General features: G+C 45.8%; 1 protein-coding gene across 5 annotated transcripts in view; it reads left to right on the forward strand.

The window, feature by feature from the left end:
- Window positions 1–18,382, forward strand: part of LOC110122594 (TLE family member 1, transcriptional corepressor) — a 93,016-nt gene extending 74,634 nt beyond the window's left edge. For all 5 annotated transcript variants that reach the window (XM_070480309.1, XM_070480308.1, XM_020870102.2 and 2 more), the window contains 6 exons: window positions 8,553–8,802; window positions 10,507–10,754; window positions 14,141–14,288; window positions 16,525–16,675; window positions 17,569–17,645; window positions 17,789–18,382. In XM_070480309.1, coding sequence (XP_070336410.1) covers window positions 8,553–8,802; window positions 10,507–10,754; window positions 14,141–14,288; window positions 16,525–16,675; window positions 17,569–17,645; window positions 17,789–17,896 — 982 coding nt within the window. In that variant the 3' untranslated portion in view covers window positions 17,897–18,382. The remainder of the gene's footprint in view (window positions 1–8,552; window positions 8,803–10,506; window positions 10,755–14,140; window positions 14,289–16,524; window positions 16,676–17,568; window positions 17,646–17,788) is intronic.
- The last annotated feature ends 1,807 nt before the right edge of the window (window positions 18,383–20,189 follow it).

Here is a 20,189-nt window from a genome sequence, read left to right on the forward strand (position 1 = left end):
AACTTCCCCTCTAATTTGTCTCTACCTGTTCCTGCAGAAATATTTTCTTTCCTTTAAAGACCACTTCAGGCTGCTGCCACCTCCCAGAAGCCTTTGCTGATGCCTTTCCCACATATGATCTCTCTCCACCAGCCCCTTGTAAGTCTTGTGACACTTTCCACGCTTTGGCCTTGAATTATAATCATGTGTACAAGTCCTATCTCTGTTTGCTTCTTCCCCACTAGAATTAAAGCTTCTGAAGTCCTCTTGTTCCCTTGAGCCTTGATAACCAGTAAACAAATGCTTGCCGCATTGACAAGGTGGGGATGAGCCCAGGATTGTGTAAGGCCCTATGATTCATCCTTTTCCAAGGGAGAATGCAGTTTGCATTTTAGAGACATGCAATGCTGATTTATAAGCGGTTGCCCTGACTGGGTTTCCAAACCCTCAAGGCGAAATTTAATTGCTACGTTTTGTCGACTTAATTTGAACTTACTTTGAGTTTTAGGAAATTTATTCCCTGAACTCTGTGGAGCTCACTGATAAAAAAAGAAACCTGAAGTTTAGACAGATTGACATCTTTGTTATACTTCGTGCCTCCCTCCCCTCAAGATGTTTTTTCCTGGCCCAAGGCCACCACTTTCCTCCCCACAAATACTTGGGGCCGAGGTCTACTTGCCTCGTACAGTAACATCTAGAGGTCAGTTGTAACGCACACTAATAATAGTTTGACTCAAGATTCCAGCTAAGTTCCAAGTTCCCTCACCCTGTGTTTTAATGCTAGACGTGTAATTGAGAAATCTTCCACCCACTTGTTTAGTGTTTAAATAAACCTTTTAAACTACCTTTTTGGAGTTGGAACCTAATGGGAAGAGAAAATCTAAACTACACTTGGGGTAAAATTGCCTCTTAAGAAAATACGTTTTGCAGCATTGAAAAAAGGCCATCTAGCTTCTAGCTGAGAAAACGTTTCTGTGGCCAGTCCCCTCCCCCTCCTCTCCATTCCTGATCTTGCTTCTGATCCCTATGCTGACCATGTCTAGATTCCACACTTGGTTTATTTAGTGGATCTGGAAATCAATTCAGGCCCCCCCCCCTTTTACTTATTATAATACTTGGGTACTTTTTTTTTTTGTCTATTAAGTGCAGAAAGGAACATGCTTATTTTGTGCTATGTTGTCACCACATGTGTTTGAGTTTAACTTCTGTTTTTCTACCTTTGAATGGTTTAGGACTACGTACCTAGTTTCTTAGGATTATACTGAAGTGTGAGTCCTTTCCTTTTGATGCGAGTTATGTTTAGCTGCTGGACAATCATCCCTTCCTTTTGTCTCCCTTTTTACCTCTTCAGAAATGGCATCCAGCTTACTAGGTGTAGTTTGTCTTATCTGTTAAGTGAATACTGCTATTTACCTTCAGTGCTTGGCTCCTTTGCTAGGACTTTTGAAGGGACCTTTGAAGTGGCTGTATTTTAAACTTATCTCTATCTTTGTCTTCCTTTTCATCCACGTGTCTCTTGGTTTGCATCTTGTCCTGCATAGGAGCCCCGTTGCTGCCCCAGCACATTTAGTTTGGAAACTTTTCATTGATGGAGGAAGTAGGTTCTTAGAATCATCAATGCAGACTTTGATCAGAGAACTTCTAGTATATCAGCTAGACCATCTCTTCTTCTTTACTTTGTCTAGTAATTTTTTTTTGTATCCATTTTAAAAAGTTCTGCATTCCCCTTTTTAAAATATGAGGATAGCTGTGTATTCAACTAAATAAGGGAAAAAAGTCTCCCATCTTAATAGTTCAATGTCCCCTCTTTGTATTTTGTTACTAAAGCCCTCCATTGATGTAAAAATGCTGTCTTTAAGCGGGGTGAGGACTGTGGCTTGATCTGCATGTTTGGGAGGATGCTCAGAGGCCAAACTGGGAAAATCCTATGAAAGAAGTAAAGGGTTTAACAGATGTTACAAGTTAGGCATGCAGACCCTAAAAAGAAATATTAAAGGTAGAGCTTGTTAGATTGGCAAAAAAAGATTTTTATCATTAGTAGATGAATTATATACCTGAGGACTTTCCCCTCCTGAATCTTAGAATAATATGGCTCTGATTTTCTTATGAGTCCACATCCCAGCAGTCCCAGCCGCCACCTTCACTCTACTAGTTCTTGAGGCTGAGAGCATCATCCAAAATCATAACTTAACATTATTCTTATCTGTCTTAGAATGAGCTAGATGCCACAGCCCTCAGTCCTCGGGGCTCCTTCATGAAGCACATGGATGATGCCCACGGCTCCTCTTGAGGCGAGAGTGTCAAAGGTAGTGCTGACTTGGAAGCGAAGGTAGAGATTAGAGCCCCGCTTCTGTGATTGGCTGACCCCTCCTAAGTATGAGCTGAGTTGGACCTGTTATGCATGCTGTCTTGTCCTACTGTCCCTCCTCTGTAAATAATAAGGGATGGCGAGCTGCCTCCTGTGACATGGGAACCAAGGTTGAATCTATGTTATTCCTACTTTCCTGCAAGTACTTTCCCACGTGACATCATTTCCCCCACACCTCATCAGTCACATTTACAGGGTATGTTTTGTCACAGCATGCTGTAAAAATAGGGAAACGCAACCCAGATAAGTTCTATATGGTCCCCACGTCTCACTAGTGACTAAACCGAAACTCTGGCCTGGGTCCCCTCACTTCCTGAGCTTCACTGTATGCTCTTCAGCACCCTGACTCCGGAACCAACTTGTCACACGTGACCCACGGCAACTTCTGCCGCAGCTGATGTCTGAGGGGTCTCGTATCCACCGGGTTCTGCTGATGGGGTGGCCTGTGAATTTCACAGTTACTGTTGTTCTCATTGCCTCTTGTTCTGCTCTTCATCAGCTTTGTATCTCTGGGACTGCCTCTCCCCTTTGAGAAACCACCTCTTAGGCACATTTGGTATAAGTTCTTTGGGAAAGTTGGCTGGCAGAGCCCAAGTGGTTAGAGGACTCCCCACCTTTCTGTAGCTCACTTTCCTTACTGGAGCAGTCTTTCATGCCTCGATTCGTAAGTGATTAGGTAGCAGTTAATGAGTTGAGACATTCAGATTCTGCTGAGCGCCAGCTGTATGCTCACTGGTGCAGTCATTCCACCTGTCCCCAGAGGGCTCGGAAATGAGACAGATATAACTGTGGGCAGTTGTCCTCAGCGTGATGCCGATTTATGTTGAATCAGGGCACCAGGAAGGACTCACGGCACCTGGGGAGTCGAGCCAAGCCGCGAGAGTGGGGAGGAGATGCGCACTGAAGGGGAGGCGGTGCTATTCTAGGCAGGAGGGAACAGTTTGTGCACAACGTGGAGATGTGACAGCCTGCGATATTTTAGGGGACTGGCCTGTTGTGCCACACAGCTAGGAATTTAGGCTACAAGATGGTCACATGAACTGCGGCTCATAGGCACTCAATCGTGAAGACTTGGTGAGCCATAAAAAGTGAGTGAAAGTTTTGATCTGATGAGATTTTTTTTTTTTTAATATCTGTTAATACAGCAAGAAATTCTCGCTCAGGAGGGCCAAGTCGATAGGCAGCAGGGTCTTGGCCACAGCCTTCATCGCCGGGGTCCCTGGTTCTTCATTACTGTGTGCTGGATCCTGCCTACTTCCAGCAAACCCACAACTCTAGCACTGACCACAGAACACAGTGTGGTTTTATGAACAGGGGCCAGTCTGCTAGGGAAAGAACCTGCTTGCTGGAAACGCAGTGCTATTTCCCAGTTCGCAACACCTGCAAGGACCCGGGGCGCCTCCACCTCTGCTGTGTGCCCCAGGAGTGAAGAGTCCCTGGTTCCAAAAGAGTTCAGCTTCATTCAGGTTTTAAATCTGTGATGTCCTTCCAAAAAAAATAAATAAATAAACCTGTGATGTCCAGTGAGCTTGCTTCTGTTCAGTTCTGCCACCAGATTTCAGAATTAGATCCTGATCTGCAAGTGCTTGATTCAGACAGCCGGGTCTGGGCACACAGCTGTCTGAGGCTCTGGGGTGTGGGTAGGTGGTCCCTAACCAGGCCCCATCACCCAAGGCTCCTCCTTTCTACCCCGCAGTTGACCACAATGCTCTCTCCAGACATCCTCCACTCGTCTTTGCCTGTGCTGTCTCCCCACCTAGCCTTTTAGGATTTATGGATATCCTGGTTTTCCTGGCCTCGCCATCGCCACATGCTTTCCTGGCTCCCACCCCACGCCTTCTTCCCTTTCCGCATTCCTGGCTGTCACACTTGTTCTCTGGTCAAGATAAGAGCCCTGGATTCAACATCGCCTCACTTTCCTCTTTTTAAGTCACGGGTATTTAGTATCGATGCTGTCATTTCCCGAAGGGCCCTGCAGGTGTCAAGCACAGTGTTAAGTGTTTTGCACTTTTGCAGCTGGTGGCCCTTTTTTTCCTTGCTACCACCCCTGCGGCCTTTATGTTTCATTATTATTTCTATCTTGTCGATCAGGAAACAGATACATAATAGGCTGCAGGTAGTTAAGCCCCTTAGGAAGACCATAGTCAGTGATTTTGAGGCTGTGAACCAGGGCCTCTGAAGCTCACGTCCCTTTAAATCCAGGGTCTGGGCTCTCAACCTGGCTGTGGACCCAGCTTACAGTGGTCAGGAGTCCTCCTCTTCCCTTCTTTCTTCTTTTTAAAGATTTATTTGTTTGTCTTTGGCTGTGCTGGATCTTCGCTGGTGTGTGTGGGCCTTCGTCAGTTGTGGCGAGTGGGGGCTGCTGTCTCGTTTCCGTGTCCAGGCTTCTCTTTGCAGTGGTTTTCCTTGTCGCTGAGCACGGCCTCTGGGTGCTGGTGCTCAGGTAGTCGAGGCTCACGGGCTTGGCTGTGCCGCGGCGTGAAGGCTCCTCCTGTGTCCACTGCGTCAGCAGGTGGATTCTTTTCCCCTGAGCCACCAGGAAAGCCCCTCCCCTTTTTCTTGAATAAACACATCCAAGTTTGTTTGTTTAATTTTATTTTAGTTTTAATTAGAGGATAATTACAATATTGTGTTGGTTTCTGCCATAGGTCCCCTTCCTTTTGAGCCTCCTTCCCATGAATCTAAGCTTTAAAAATCGAAGCACATGTATAGGAAAGTACACAAATCATGTGTGTATAGCCCAGTGACTTTGCACAAAGAACGCCTGAGAAACCTTATCCATACCTCTTCCAGTCCCAAGGGGAGCCACCACCCCAACTTCTAATATCAGAGGTAAATCCTGCCTATGTGTGAACTTCTATCAATGCAGTCATGCCATATGCATTCTTTTGTGGCTGGTCTCTTTCTAAATTCAGGCATGAGAAATATTTATAAATGTACACTATCCATTTGTAAATCCCCCCTCCTAGTTGATCTTACTTTTCCTAGTTTCTCAGTCAGTAAAGAGGCAAAGTTTCCTTCTGGTACCTCGTCAACATTGTTAGGATGTGCCATTGAAGTGGGCTTTCTCAAAGACCCTCCTGTTCTTCCTGGAGGTGAATAACAGATTCCAAGCTGTTTCATTTGCTTCCCTGGTTTTTCCTTTCCATCTTTCCCTCTGTGAGCCGCACCTGCCCTGTACCTCGTTGGGGTTTGTTCATTTGATTAGGCTCTCCAGCACAGCGTGCAGCGCCAGCTTCCTCTGAGGCCCCCTGTGACTGATGTATTAACATCCGTATGGGTTTCCCCTGGGATGGACAAATGTTCACAGCTTCTGGCAGCAGTTCGCTGCACTGTGAATCAATTTTAAAACTGCCTAAATATGATGATCACAGACCTCCTGTGTGGTTTAAAGAAGAGGACACCTGGGAGAGAAGTGGGTATCTTCCAAAGACAAGCATACAGCTCTCCGTCTGTACTTCATGCATCCGTTTTAATCTGGAACATTTAACTCTATAATAAGCAGAGTTCGAGGGGAAGCAGATAAAATTTCTTCCCCTAAAAATCCAGAATTGCTACAATGGCACCTGATAGAAACTGCCTACCTGGAAGTGCCCACCTTGATTTATGGCAAACAGAAAAGCTAACCCTCACATCTGCCGTAACTCCTTAGAAATTATGGAAAGCCCGAAAAAGCAAGTGTTCTCCCCATGTTGACCACCGTTCATTTGTTATCCTCAGACCTAGATTGTGGTGCCTGGTATCTGGGTCACATAACTTGGAATGTGGATAGACTTCAACCCCAGTTCTTGTGGTCTTATCTTCAAGGGCAATAATACAATGCTTTTTGATTCCAACTCCAAATACCCTGTAATAAATGGCATAGGTTCAATTAATTCTAATGTGCATGTATTGAAACATCATGTGGACTTGATAAGGACTAAGAACACCAAAGGATACTGTGGGCTAAAAAATAGAAGATTTAATAACAAAAAAGAAACAGACTAACTGATGTAGAGAACAAACCAGTGGTTATCAGTGGGGAGAGGAAAGGGGGGGAGGGACAAAGGGTAGGGAATTAAGAGACACAAACTATTACGTGTAAAATAAGCTATGAGGATATATTGTACAACACAGGGAATATAGCCAATATTTTACAATAACTATAAATGGAGTATAACCTTTAAAAGTTGTGAATCAATATGTTATATGTCTGTAACTTATATAATGCTGTACATCAATTATACTTCAATTAAAAAATACAGATTTAGTGGTTTAGTGACGTAAGTGCCTTGATCTCTAATTGTTTCATTTGCATATTTATTTCCTATGACATTCTGCATGGTTCCCATCATGTGTATCCTGTCATTCAAATTAAGGGTAATGTTAAGGATTTGGGCCAAATAGCCATTTAATATTAGTTATTGGAACAGTTTGCCAGGAGATAACATATCTAAGATTCCTTTTGCCTTTTCGTACTCTAAGATTCTTAGAGTCTAAGGAGTCAGATATTTTATTTTCAAGCTAAGAAGTTATGTGGGTTTTATGTGCAAGCAGGTAAAAACCTGATATCTTGTATCAGTTTTCAGTTTTGTGCATGCTTAGTTATTTTTCAAACTTTGAGTTAGCATTAAAATGAAAATTTAAGTTATATATTTAATACCCATGGTCTTTAGAATCTGTTAAGGAACTTCAAGGTGCCAATGATAAGTTCCAGAAGGAGCCCAGACTTACCCTAGAGGTTTATGGGAAGGAGAAAACCCTACATACTTCGTTTGTTGTTTATGCATGCAGACTTATAGAGGTTTTATGTTACACTTCTGGATTACCAAGTGATGCTTTGAATAAGAAGAAGGTGAAAGCAGTGGTCTTCAAAGTGCCTAGTTCAGATGTGGATGGGAAATATCACTCCTATTTCTTCCATCCCCTACAGGGTCTTTTCTTTGTAGAGATTTTATAGTATCTGTAATATGTTAGTGCTTGGAGTTTAAGTAATTAGATTGTTAAAGAAAAAATATGCTTTAAGATTTGGGTTTGGAAACAAGTGTACACTGGGATTAGGTTTGTCTGTATTTAACAGGGGAGAAAATAATAGCCAAAATAACATAGTTTATTTCTCTCTCCCATAAAAGATACTGGCTGCCAGCCCAGGGCAGGTATCACAGCCCCATAGTGTATCCGGGGTTTGTGCATCCTATCATTTTGTTTTCTGCCCCTCAGCAATTGATTTCCATCTTCAAAGTCATGTTGTGACCCAAAAAGGCTACGGAAGCTCCAGTCATCATGCTCATAGTTCAGTTAGAAGAAAAGAGGGAAAGAAGAGAGAAGGCACACTCCCTTCTCTCTTTTTAAATTCTTTTTCTTTTTTTTTTAATTAATAAACTTATTTTTCAGAGCAATTTTAGGCTAACAGCAAAATTGTATGGAAAGTACAGACAGTTTCCATATCCCCCAGATTCCATTTCTTTTAGGTTATGAACTAAGGGCTACCCAGCAGCTTCCGCCTGCATCTCATCAGACAGAACATGGGCATACCTGGCCAGAGCAAAGCTGAGAGGAGTCATCTTTTACTGGGAGCTTTGCTACCGTTGATAGAACTGGGCTTTGTGGCCAGAGTAGACAGGGAGATAGTTGAGGAGGAAACTTGAAGTCTTTATCACAGAATCATTTAATTAAAGACATTCTCTTTTATTATTTTATGTCAATTATGCAGAAGAGAGTTTTAAGTCCAGACATTAAACTGGTACATTTAGAAAGATGTTTTTGTCTGTTGATTTTGAAATATACTGTACCATGTGTAATTATTATGAGCTCGTAAGGGCTTCATCTTAAGCATCAAAAACAATCATTTTAAATTGTACTAAGAAATCATACAATTATACTAGGTACATAGAAGGAGGAATTTTATGGTAATTTGGAAGTACATTTAGTGTTTTTTAGAAGGAATTCTTTTTATGAAATAAAGCAGCACAATTTAAAGATCTTTATAAAATTTTTAAATATTATTCAATATTTTTTTTATACCCTAGACTTTGGCTATTATTTATTTCATTTGTTCCATCAATAAACACTTCAACTTCTATTGCTTTCAAAAGGAAAGCAGAGCAAGAATCTTTCTTTTGTCTTTCTCATAGAAGTGTACCGTGGTAATGATTAATTGCTCTATGATAAATATTTTTTCTGTCTTCTCTCATGGTCTTCTCCCTAATCATCCCATCTCCAAAAGTGCATACTCCTTCCACGTTACTGCAGACGGTCAGATGCAGCCCGTCCCCTTCCCCCCAGATGCCCTCATCGGCCCCGGCATCCCCCGACACGCTCGCCAGATCAACACCCTGAGCCATGGGGAGGTGGTGTGTGCAGTGACGATCAGCAACCCCACGCGACACGTGTACACGGGCGGGAAGGGCTGCGTGAAGGTCTGGGACATCAGCCACCCCGGCAACAAGAGCCCCGTCTCTCAGCTCGACTGTCTGGTGAGTGAGAAGGAGCCGGTGCACCAGGGTAATTTCCCCCTGGAGACTCAATAAGGAAATCGCTGTCGGGGCCTGGGTTTTATTCCCATTATGAGGAAATGGAAGCCCATTCTGTTTCCTGTGTTAGCCATTTAGCTCTCCCCACCCTCTCCCCTCAGCGTGAAGGTTTCATTTGTTGCTATTTCAGTGGTTAAATCCCAGAGTTGATGGATTTCTCTTAAAAAAATATTTCAACGGTAGTTTACAGAAGCTGTTCTTGTTTGAATGTGTGTTCAGAAGGGGGTGTCCTGTTTAATGGATGGAGCGCAGCTAGGCCTGGACTCTGAGCCCTGTACTCCACTCCACTTTTAATTTCCCTGCAGCCTTTGGATAAATATTGAAGAGTAAACATTTGATAACGTGACATAGAACCATTCTGAACAGGGGCTGTGTTTTCAGGGAGATCTGGCTGAGTTTTATGACCTTAACTTCAGGAAAGAGTTAATAGATCACACTGCACGAAATCAGGGCTGCCGTCAGCAGAATGGGGGTGGTGGGGTGGGAGGGAGTGCTCCCTTCAAGCACCTATGCCTCGTCCCCACCCCCACTCCCACAGTACGAGAATACCATGTTGCAGTTTTAGGGATCATAGAACATGTTGGGACATGTCCCTTACACAGTACCCATGTACAGTACCCCTTCACGGACCACGGACCATTGGCCTTGAGCAGACTATAGGCTGCCTTGTGGTCCTTGACCCACAGCCTGCCTGGCACACAGCAAGGGTTCTGGAGAGGGTGTTTCCGAGAAGGAGGCAGACTGTGGTTTTGAGATGAAAAGGCTCTTTGGGATAGTCTTGATTTATTTTTTAAATCAAATAACTTAAACACATATCTATTAATGAAACTTAAACATGAGGAAACATACTTAAACACAGCTTAACATTCTATGGTCTTAGGAGAGTTTTGTAACACTCATTTTTTTGAAATCACACTGGTTACAGTTTCTCCACTCTTTGAACAATAGGCCATGGTTAAAGCACAGTAAAGACTTCGACTGTTTCTGCTGGGGATGTGGTTACTTCTTTGTTGGCGGTGGCGGGGGCGGGGGGATCATTATAGAATTCACCTTCCTTTCTAATGTGTTGGTTTTGATGGATAGATGCCTTCTTTTGTTAATTTCTTTGGCTTCTGGATTGAGAGGCTTAAATATGACAGCAGCCAGGTTACAACTGGAGAAAGCAGCTGCGTTAAATTCCCAGACACGGATCCATCTGGCTAATGAAGACACGGTACAAGCCTTAGGCAGAGAGACTTAAGAGTAATGAAAACCAAAACCCAGGCAGCAAGTCTGCACTTTCCAAATAGTAAATAACAGGGTAATGAGGTCAAAGATTTCTAAACCAGCTTTGAAAAGTGGTTTTTTCCATAGAGAAGTACGTGTACACCCGCCGTACATGTACTGACGGCCTCCGCTTTGGCTCGGCAGCAGTGGGAGTTACCCGTAAGCCTTCACATGCGCTGAGCGGTCCTGGGAGATTGCTTTGTTTACCACTCCGAAGGAGCCAGTGACCATCAGAACCGGATCTTTACTATAGAATGCTTGCTTTGCTAGTATCCGTGAAATACCACATTTTAAGTCAACAACCAAGATAGCCGTTAGAGAACACGGCATTGTTACTGCTTGGTCATGCATTATGACAATTGAATTATGTTTATTTCACAGAACAGGGATAACTACATCCGTTCCTGCAAATTGCTCCCTGACGGCTGCACTCTCATAGTGGGAGGGGAAGCCAGTACCCTGTCCATCTGGGACCTGGCGGCTCCCACCCCGCGCATCAAGGCAGAGCTGACGTCCTCGGCCCCCGCCTGCTACGCCCTGGCCATCAGCCCCGACTCCAAGGTCTGCTTCTCCTGCTGCAGCGACGGCAACATCGCCGTGTGGGACCTGCACAACCAGACGCTGGTGAGGTGAGCGGGGGTGGTGTCCTCAGCTGGGGTTCCCCCTCCCCCCATTTCTCCTGCTTCTCTGCCTGCCCCCAGGTTCTCAGCCCACAGAGGCCAGGCTTGGAATTGGGTGTCAAGACCGTGTCGCCGCCCTCAGGGGCTTACACTCTTGCTGCCATGCTTGGGTGTCGCCCAGACTTTATATTTAACTCCCTGATGTTCCTGTTCTTCATGCCAGATTTGTTTAAAAAACATCCCTGGCCTTTGCCAAGGGGCAGAATACCATGGATTAGATGGAGGTACAAAAGGTCCTCAACGCTAGATGTTTTTGGCTTTGCCTGGAACCTCATATGTGCAAACAGGAACCAACTGATACAGGATAGCAGAAAATCAACAAAAGAACATTAGAAGAGATTCCATGAATTTAAGCCACAGAATGGTTTTAAAGTAGCAGTGTTTCTCAATAACTAAATAAGCCCTGTCCAGGGGTCATATCCCCCAGGAACAAGCCTAGCTGCCTGGAATCTGCCACCTTTGTGTCCCCTCCTTGGCTCTGGCCAGCTCCCTCCCTCTGGCCAAGTTGATGCTCATGTCAGGGATGTTAGAGAAAAGCCTTTTGAAAAGAAAGCACTGGACTTCCCTGGCGGTCCAGTGGTTAAGAATCTGACTGCCACTGCAGGGGACATGGGTTCGATCCCTGGTCTGGGAAGATCCCACATGCCACGGGACAACTATTAAGCCCATGTGCCCCAACTCCTGAGCCTGTGTTCCGCAATAAGAGGAGGCACCGCAGTGAGAAGCCCATGCACCACAGCTAGGGAGTAACCCCCCACTCACCCCCAAAATAAATGAATGAATAAATAAAGGAAGCACTGATTAAACATCTAAGGTGGAATGGGCCTGTGTTTTGCCCTTTCTTGTCACAGTTCATCTTCACTTAGAAACACTGCGTGTGGTGTGTTTTTAGACTCATAGGTTACTTAGCAGAACTCCTTCCATGCTTCCAGGCCAAGGGCTGGAGGGAAGGAGGAGAGCATGGAACTCATTAGAGCGGCTCACTCTTCATCCTTTTCTGTAGAAATCTACCAAGTCTTACCACACCAGGCTCTGTCCTTGCATGTGGGTGAAAGTCTGCAGTTATTTTATTTTTTTTGGTCACTCTCTGGGCAGCTCAGAATGAGCAAAGTGAACAACTGGAGCCAGAGCCAGCAGCCACTTCAAACTTCTAGCCTAGTGATTGTTGGCTATTTTTTTCTTTGTTTTCTGCTTTTTTTTTGTTTAACTTAATAAATACACTTTCAAAATATTCATTTGAAGTGCTTTTCAAGTATTCCTCTCTTTAACCCCTGTCACTTGCGCCCTGTTTCATCCTGATGGTATCATGGAGGAGCTGCAAAGCAGTTCAGGCACCCTGCCCTCTCGTGTGCTCGGAGCCCCCACTCCGTGCCAACCCCCGGGGAGTAAGCACCTGTTGGATATGACGGGGTTGCGCCTCACACGTCTCTCCGTCTGGACTGGCCACACGCGGCTAGTGGCCACTGTGTGACAGGGCAGTGCAGAGTCTGTTGAATATCTGTGTATCTCTGTGACCCAGCACGTTCTGAACAGCCCTCAAAGCTGCTTTCTAGGAGCCTTAGTGCAGCGCTGAGATAGATGGATGGAGGGATGGAGAAATGAGCACCCACTACGTGTCTAGGTCCCCAGAGAAACAGTTCTTCTCAAGGAGTCCGGGTATTTCATGAGTTCCAGAGGTAAGAAGAATTCAGAGGCTGAAATGAAAAGGAGGTCCTTGGGTTTCACAAGCTTTTTGAAGATGGAAAAGCAGCACTTTGGAAAGGTGGGGTAGGACTGCTGTAGGCCTGGGGGACCAGCGGGGACACCTTGGATGCAGGCTGGGACTTTGAGGGACAGAGTTGGGGTGCATGGGGGAGAAGACCGTGGTGGAAGTTCTGAGTAGTTTTCAGAAGAGAGACTTCTGAAGTAATGCTTTGTATCTTGTCTCAGAATTCAGGGCAGCAGTGGAGCTCACATCCTGTCCTCCATGCCCTTTACATTCCAAGCTCAGCTTTAAAGTGTGAAGCTCTGTGGGAATAATAAGGTAACAGGAACGAGAGGCAGTGGAAACTGCTCTGAGAGTTGAGTTCCCAAACAGTTCTCTCATGGAGTCTGCCTGGCTTGCCATCCTGATCAAGCCTTGGAGCGCCTCTCACCTATTCCAGTCACTCCCCTGCCTGCTCCCCCTTGGTCTGCAAAACCAGGCCCACGACCCCCCACACCATCAGCCCTGTGGGGGGGTACATCACCCTCCCTTGAGCAAGCCCCACCTGAGGTCTGGCAGAGCATTTGTGCTCAGCAAACCCATGTTGGTTGGTCATTCTTAGTGGTGATTCATTGTGTTATTTATTTATTTTTTTAAGTATAGTTGATTTACAATGTTGTGCTAATTTCTGCAGAATGACTGTTAGGTACATATATACCTTCTTTTTTATGTTCTTTTCCATCATGGTTTATCTCAGGAGATTGGATGAAGGTCCCTGTGCTGCGGAGTGTGACCTTGTTGTGTATTCATTCTAAATGTAATAGTTTGTATCTACTAACCCCAAAGTCCCAGTCCACCCCTCTCCCTCCGCCCTGTCCTATCCTTGGCACACACAAGTGTGTTCTCTGGGTCTTTGGCGGTAGTTATTGACTGAGGCCCGAGATTCCCCTTTAAGAGAACAAAGGCCTTGTGCTGGGACTCCAGGCAGGACCATGCCCAGGGGTCAGTCAGCAGTCCGCTCTCTCTGCCCCGTGCGTCTGAGTCAGGAGGCTGGCATGCCCCTTTGTCTCCTGGAGTCCAGATTTCCTAACGCGGGGCTTTTTCTAATAGAGAACGCGAGGTTGAGTCAATACATGAGCTCATGCTTTGCTGGCACGAAGGGCATCTCTGTGTTACTCACTCATGGAAATGGATGTGCCCCCGGGCCCTGAGTCCATGATGTGGTGATACAGGCCCTTGTGGTTAGAGGTGAGGCCTGCCTCTTTCTATAAGGAATACACTTGGGATTCTGTGTGTTTGTCTTTTTTTTTTTCCCCCTTCTTTTCACACTTAAACACTTTTTCAGACCTGGGAGGAATTTCACCTTCCAGACAGATTTGTAAGAATAGCTCTTGGAGCGTATTTAACTTCTCCTGTGTGGTGACCTAAAACAGCATTCCATTTCTTCAGCACTTGGATCACGAAAAAAGGAAAAGAAAATCTGCAGGTGCCGTTTCCTCTCCTCCTCAAGGGAAGAAGGTTGGTTTGATCTTGCACATCAGCAGACACCGAGGAGATGACACACGCCCGGCGAGTCCAAAACTAACAACACAACAGTGTTTACCTTGAGCTCTGGCAGGAAATCATTATTCAATCTGGTTTGTTTTATCAGGCAATTCCAGGGCCACACGGACGGGGCCAGCTGTATTGACATTTCGAACGATGGCACCAAACTCTGGACAGGCGGCTTGGACAACACGGTCCGGTCCTGGGACCTGCGCGAGGGGCGGCAGCTGCAGCAGCACGACTTCACCTCCCAGGTGCGCGCCCGGGCCTGCCGGGGACCCACCGCGCTCCGTGCGTGGCGCCCCACCCGCGCCCGGCCCTGCCGGGGACCCTCCGCGCTCCGCGTGTGGCGCCCGGCCCTGCCGGGGACCCACCGCGCTCCGTGCGTGGCGCCCCACCCGCGCCCGGCCCTGCCGGGGACCCACCGCGCTCCGCGCGTGGCGCCCCACCCGCGCCCGGGCCTGCCGGGGACCCACCGCGCTCCGCGTGTGGCGCCCGGCCCTGCCGGGGACCCTCCGCGCTCCGCGTGTGGCGCCCGGCCCTGCCGGGACCCACCGCGCTCCGTGCGTGGTGCCCCACCCGCGCCCGGCCCTGCCGGGGACCCACCGCGCTCCGTGCGTGGCGCCCCACCCGCGCCCGGCCCTGCCGGGGACCCACCGCGCTCCGTGCGTGGTGCCCCACCCGCGCCCGGCCCTGCCGGGGACCCACCGCGCTCCGTGCGTGGCGCCCCACCCGCGCCCGGCCCTGCCGGGGACCCACCGCGCTCCGTGCGTGGCGCCCCACCCGCGCCCGGCCCTGCCGGGGACCCACCGCGCTCCGTGCGTGGCGCCCCACCCGCGCCCGGCCCTGCCGGGGACCCACCGCGCTCCGTGTGTGGCGCCCCACCCCACCGCACCCCCAGGAGGGCAGAAGCTAGACAGGCAGACCAGACTTTCGTTTGGGATACACACACGCACACACACATACCCCCCAGATCACCCTGAAACACTTAGACTGGCTTTTAACATGCTGTAGCGTAAGACTTCTTAGTTGTTCTGTTCATCGGTGAATTCATTGCAGGAATTTGTGCCGTGAAGAATGTACAGGGTCTGATGTGTTGTCTGTCCATCTTCTCACCCTCTGATGTAGGGGTGAGAGATGATTTGATTCTCATATAAATAGACCTTGAAAAATATGCAGGGATGTCACAAGGAGTAGAGAAAAATCACAACAGATCTACAAGTTAATTCATTTCACTTTCATCAGGGAGCTTAAAAAATACAGTGGTACCTCAGTGGATGCCTGTTTTATTAGTCATCCCTTAGAAATTGGACTCATGACTGACTAGATTTATGAAGTTTTGAAATGATAGGAAAATGGCAACTTTGTGCATTGTGGAAATTATTTAGAAATCAAGTGTCTAACTCTAGGCCTCTTTGGGGAAAGACAGTGCATGCCATGTTTAGTGTTTTCTGATGGTGGAATTGTTTTATTTTGTCATGACTTATTTACTTACTTTTTTTTTGGTAATAAAAATAATTCAACTCAGAAAAATAGGACAGAAATGGAAAGCAACTATACATTCAACTAAATTTCATGTCCCTGTCAAAATTTTGTTGAGTTCTTTATAGTCTTCCCTGTTCCCTTCCAGCCCTCTTTCCATTATGGTTAGGATTCTATTTTCGGTCTGCCTTTTTTTATAAAAAAACTTCTTATGAAAAATTTCAAATATATGTGAGAACAGAGAATATTCAAGCATATATGAGAGCACAGAGAATTATATGATAAGCTCCATATGCCCATCACCCAGCTTCAGTTCCTAACACATAACCCTTCTCATCTGTCATCCCTGCCCCCAAACACTGGATTATGTTAAAGTAAATCCCAGACATTGTATCACTTCATCCATAAGTATTTCAGTTGGTATCTATAAAAGACAGGCTTTCAAGAATCCACTTGCAACACAGGAGATGTGGAGTTCGATCCCTGGGTCAGTATTTCAGTTGGTATCTATAAAAGACAGGCTTTCAAGAATCCACTTGCAACACAGGAGATGTGGAGTTCGATCCCTGGGTCGTTAAGATCCCCTGGAGGAGGAAATGGCAACCCACTCCAGTATTCTTCCCTGAAAAATCCCGTGAATAGAGAAACCTGGAGGGCTATAGTCCATGGGTTCGCAAGAGTTGGTTATGACTTAGTGAGTAAACCACCACCACCAACTGTAAAAGACAACCCTTTTAGACAACACACATGAATACCTGTATTAGTTCTGAGGATACATTTCTTGTTTGTATCACCGGTGGAACAAGTGTTGTTTTTCCTTCCCAAGTTGTTCCTTAAAGGTCTTTGACGCTTGCCTTGTCTGGGTTGGGCTGCTTGTCCCGTAGGCTTTCCCACAGCCTCTGCCGTATTTATTACGTCCTCCTGTCCTTGCTGGTTTTCCCCTCTGTTGTCTGTTCACTTCCCGGGTCTACGGGCAAAGCACTCAGTGACCCTCTCTGCTTCTTGTAGATATTCTCCCTTGGGTATTGCCCGACTGGGGAGTGGCTGGCCGTGGGCATGGAGAGCAGCAACGTGGAAGTCCTCCACGTGAACAAACCTGACAAGTACCAGCTGCATCTCCACGAGAGCTGTGTGCTGTCCCTAAAATTCGCTTATTGTGGTGAGTTCAGCTGAGAGGAAACCAGAGGACGCCGGTGGCCGAAATGGAAAATACTTCTAAAAAATACAGTGGAGATCATAGCTGGAAAAAATGTTGTTCTCTGAGCAGCTGGATGCAATCATTCTATTGTCTTAAAATTGTCCCTCAGAGCATAGTGATGCCTGTTTCGGTCTGTTTCCCTAATTTGAGAAAAGTCAGCAGGCGATAAAATTGCCTAATACATGGTTTTGACGCATGTTTGTTTTTAGTGAAGAGAGTCAGAAGTGTGGGTGGAGGGCAGTTAGGCACCCCTCTGAGGGGGATGGGTGGGGATTTGTAGGAGAATGGGGCAGGAGCAGAGGAGGTCATTGTGGACTGACCAGGATGAGGAGCCCATGATCAGAGAAGGGAGCACTTAGGGGCGCCCAGACCATTACACTCTGCAGTGAGGAAAGTGAGGAGAGAGGCTCATGGGGAATCCAGTACTTATGCATGAGATGAGGGGTGGATTAGTAGCTTTCACATTACTGACCACATTCTATGTGCCATATATCCTGTCTGCCATTTAACTTAGATTCCTCATTCAATCCTTTCTAGTCCCATTTATCATAAGGAGACTAACAGAAAACAACTTCATTGATTGACAGAGGACCCACTGTGTGCTGGGTGTGAAGCTACCTGTCATACATCCAGTGGCCAATGGGACTGACATGGTCTCTGCTCCGCTTTGATTAAATCCAAGGTCACAGATGGTTCACACTGGAGCCCATGTTTAAAACCTGCCCTCTCCACTTCTGTCACACCCTTGGGCGTGATAGTTCATAATTAAACAATGCTCTGAGTTTGATTACGTTCAAGTAGCTAATATATACCAGGAATTTTGATCTTATTACCTGTTCTTTTGCTAATTCTAGGTAAATGGTTTGTGAGTACTGGAAAAGATAACCTCCTCAATGCTTGGAGGACCCCCTATGGAGCTAGCATATTCCAGGTAAGTCAGTGATCCTCACCTAGAATGGCAGCAGTTGGACTACAGTGTTCCTGATGATGCTGGAAGTGAAGGTGCCTTGGAGGGACAGGGCCTGGAGCATCTCTGTTCCACACCAAACACACGTCCATTGTTTTCTCTTCCAGTCCAAAGAGTCCTCATCTGTGCTCAGCTGTGACATCTCTGTGGATGACAAATACATTGTCACTGGCTCAGGGGACAAGAAGGCTACAGTCTATGAAGTCATCTACTGAAAACATTATGTGGTTTAATGTTTATAGTTGAATTGGGCCAAAATGTTTTGAATTTGTAGAAATAGAAAAGTCGTAACTTTAAAAACACGAAAACCTGTTTCCAAACCTTGACACGAAACTACTTTGCATCTACAAAGAGGAGGCAAAGAGCGCATCGAGAGAAGGTCACCGGTCTACCTAGACCGAACGGAGCACCGAGGCAGCGTGGACAGAGGGGTGAGGGTTGCGGGCTCCAGGAGCGGAGCCTGCCGGCCCAGGCAGAGTTCATCCTTTTCTTTCTGTGAGGTCTGCCAAGATTACCTTTCTGTTCCTTGTGGCTCCCCTCCTGTCTGTCCTTGGTAGATCAGTGGTGTCTCCAATGAACTTGTTTCCTGGTTTTGCATCTTGTGAAATGTTTTTTTTTTTTGTATTTTTGTTGAAGGTTAAACATTTGTATAAATTGTAAATATATTTGGTTTATTACAGTAAAGGCTTTAGTACCAATAAGTGGTTTTCCTTCTTCTTCTTCTTTATTGTTTTTAATCATCGGTGTGGGTTCTATAAGCAAAGTTCAGAAATTTGTAGAGGAACTTTTAAAATGCACTTCTCATTTTATAAATATATTTGGTCACAGACTCCTGGTGCTCTAGGACCTAATTACCTCTTCTGAGTTAATCAGGAAGTCAAGAGGAAGAACAATAAGTAACCAAAGGTTTATTAATGATGATTTTATTTGGGAAGCTGACATAACAAGACTTAAGCCAAGATTCATTCTTTTGTTTGGATACTCTTGTGATTCGAGGTTGTAAGTTAAAGCTTTATTTTTTCTTGGTGATTCACTGGGAGACAGAATACTCTTTTTTTTTCTAGCAAAGCCTGGCATTTTCAAATCTATAGTCTCCCTTTACAGGCTTTACATTTCAAGAAATGGAGGTGACTTGGGTTTAGTGCTAAGACTGGTGATATCCACAAAACTGTGGAGTTCATTAACCTGTAGAAGAAAGGTGGGGTGCCTGCTGGTTTTATCTCATTAATACTTATTTGATCTATTATATTAATTGACTTAAGCCAACCACACCCAGCACTTTGCTCCATCTTTCTCATTAAGGCTTTCCCTACAGCTGCAGCCCTTGCTGCCTGTCATTAGTCTGGTATTTATCTTTGTGGACAAGCTTCTACTAATTTGATTAGATGGAACCTGTAACCCTGGGCTTTTAATAAGTTGCCATGCATGATTCCTCCTGAAAAGGCCGCATGGCTCGTTCTTTATATACCTATTATTGACTGCTGTATTTTCAAAAATAATGGTTAATAACTTCAAGCCAGGTTTTGTGGCTGTTTAAAAATAACACCTAAGGAATTTTATAATGCCCTTGTTTTCTTATGATCCAGCAAGTTGTTGGCAGTTTGTCTCAATATTTTTTATTTGTTATCAGACCATCTTGTTTTCATACACTTAACAACATTATTTTGTTTACTTTTTGCCAAAATAATGTTTATGTACAGTTTGTTAAATATTCTCTCTTCTCATTAAGTGGATGGCAAAGGCCTAATTACTGAAGCTGATTTCTCTCTCATCCCTTCCCTGCATAATGAAGTAGGTTTCTGTACTACAGACTCTGATGGGTTCGTAACATGCTGTTCACTTTGCTGGTCTCTCTCCTTCCTGCCTCACCTTCCCTGTTTTCTGTAATAGTTAAGTAGAGGTTAAGTTGCTATAACAGAACCTAACAATACAGTGGGCTCCGAGACCACGAAGGGTTTATGTCTTACCCATGTATGACCCAGAGACCCAGGCCAGTGGTGTAGCTCTGGGCATCCACAGTTACTCCCGTGGTCTCTAGTCCCAGCCTCCAGGGGGACTGGAGTCCTCCTTCCCAGAGGGAAAGAGTGGGAGTCCAGGGGAAGGGTGTGCTCCAGGCAGGTGACTTGGAGTTTCTCTGTCATTTCCATCACCGGTTCATTGGTGGAGACCTAGACACAGGGGAGTCTGGGGGTTGTGGCCTCTTCCTGGGCAGCGGGTACCCATGGAGAAGGGAGAGTATATTTGGAGCGATTCTGGGTTAAGGAAATAGTCCCATTTTCTGTTGGTGCATTTTCTCTCTTCATGCTTTATGGTTTCCCAAGCTCCCAATATTCTTTCTCTCATGGGATTTTCTGAGGGTCTAGATCTTTTATCAGCTCATCAATTATCTTCAGTCTGATGAAACCACTTCTATTTGCTCTTGGTTGAGACTCTAGTCTGGTCCCAGAAGAGGTGTTCTCATCCCTCTGCTCAAGGTTTGGAATCTTGGGGGACTGCCCTGTTGGTTGT

Source organism: Odocoileus virginianus, chromosome 18, assembly GCF_023699985.2.
Source record: "Odocoileus virginianus isolate 20LAN1187 ecotype Illinois chromosome 18, Ovbor_1.2, whole genome shotgun sequence".
Taxonomy (NCBI): Eukaryota; Metazoa; Chordata; class Mammalia; order Artiodactyla; family Cervidae; genus Odocoileus; species Odocoileus virginianus.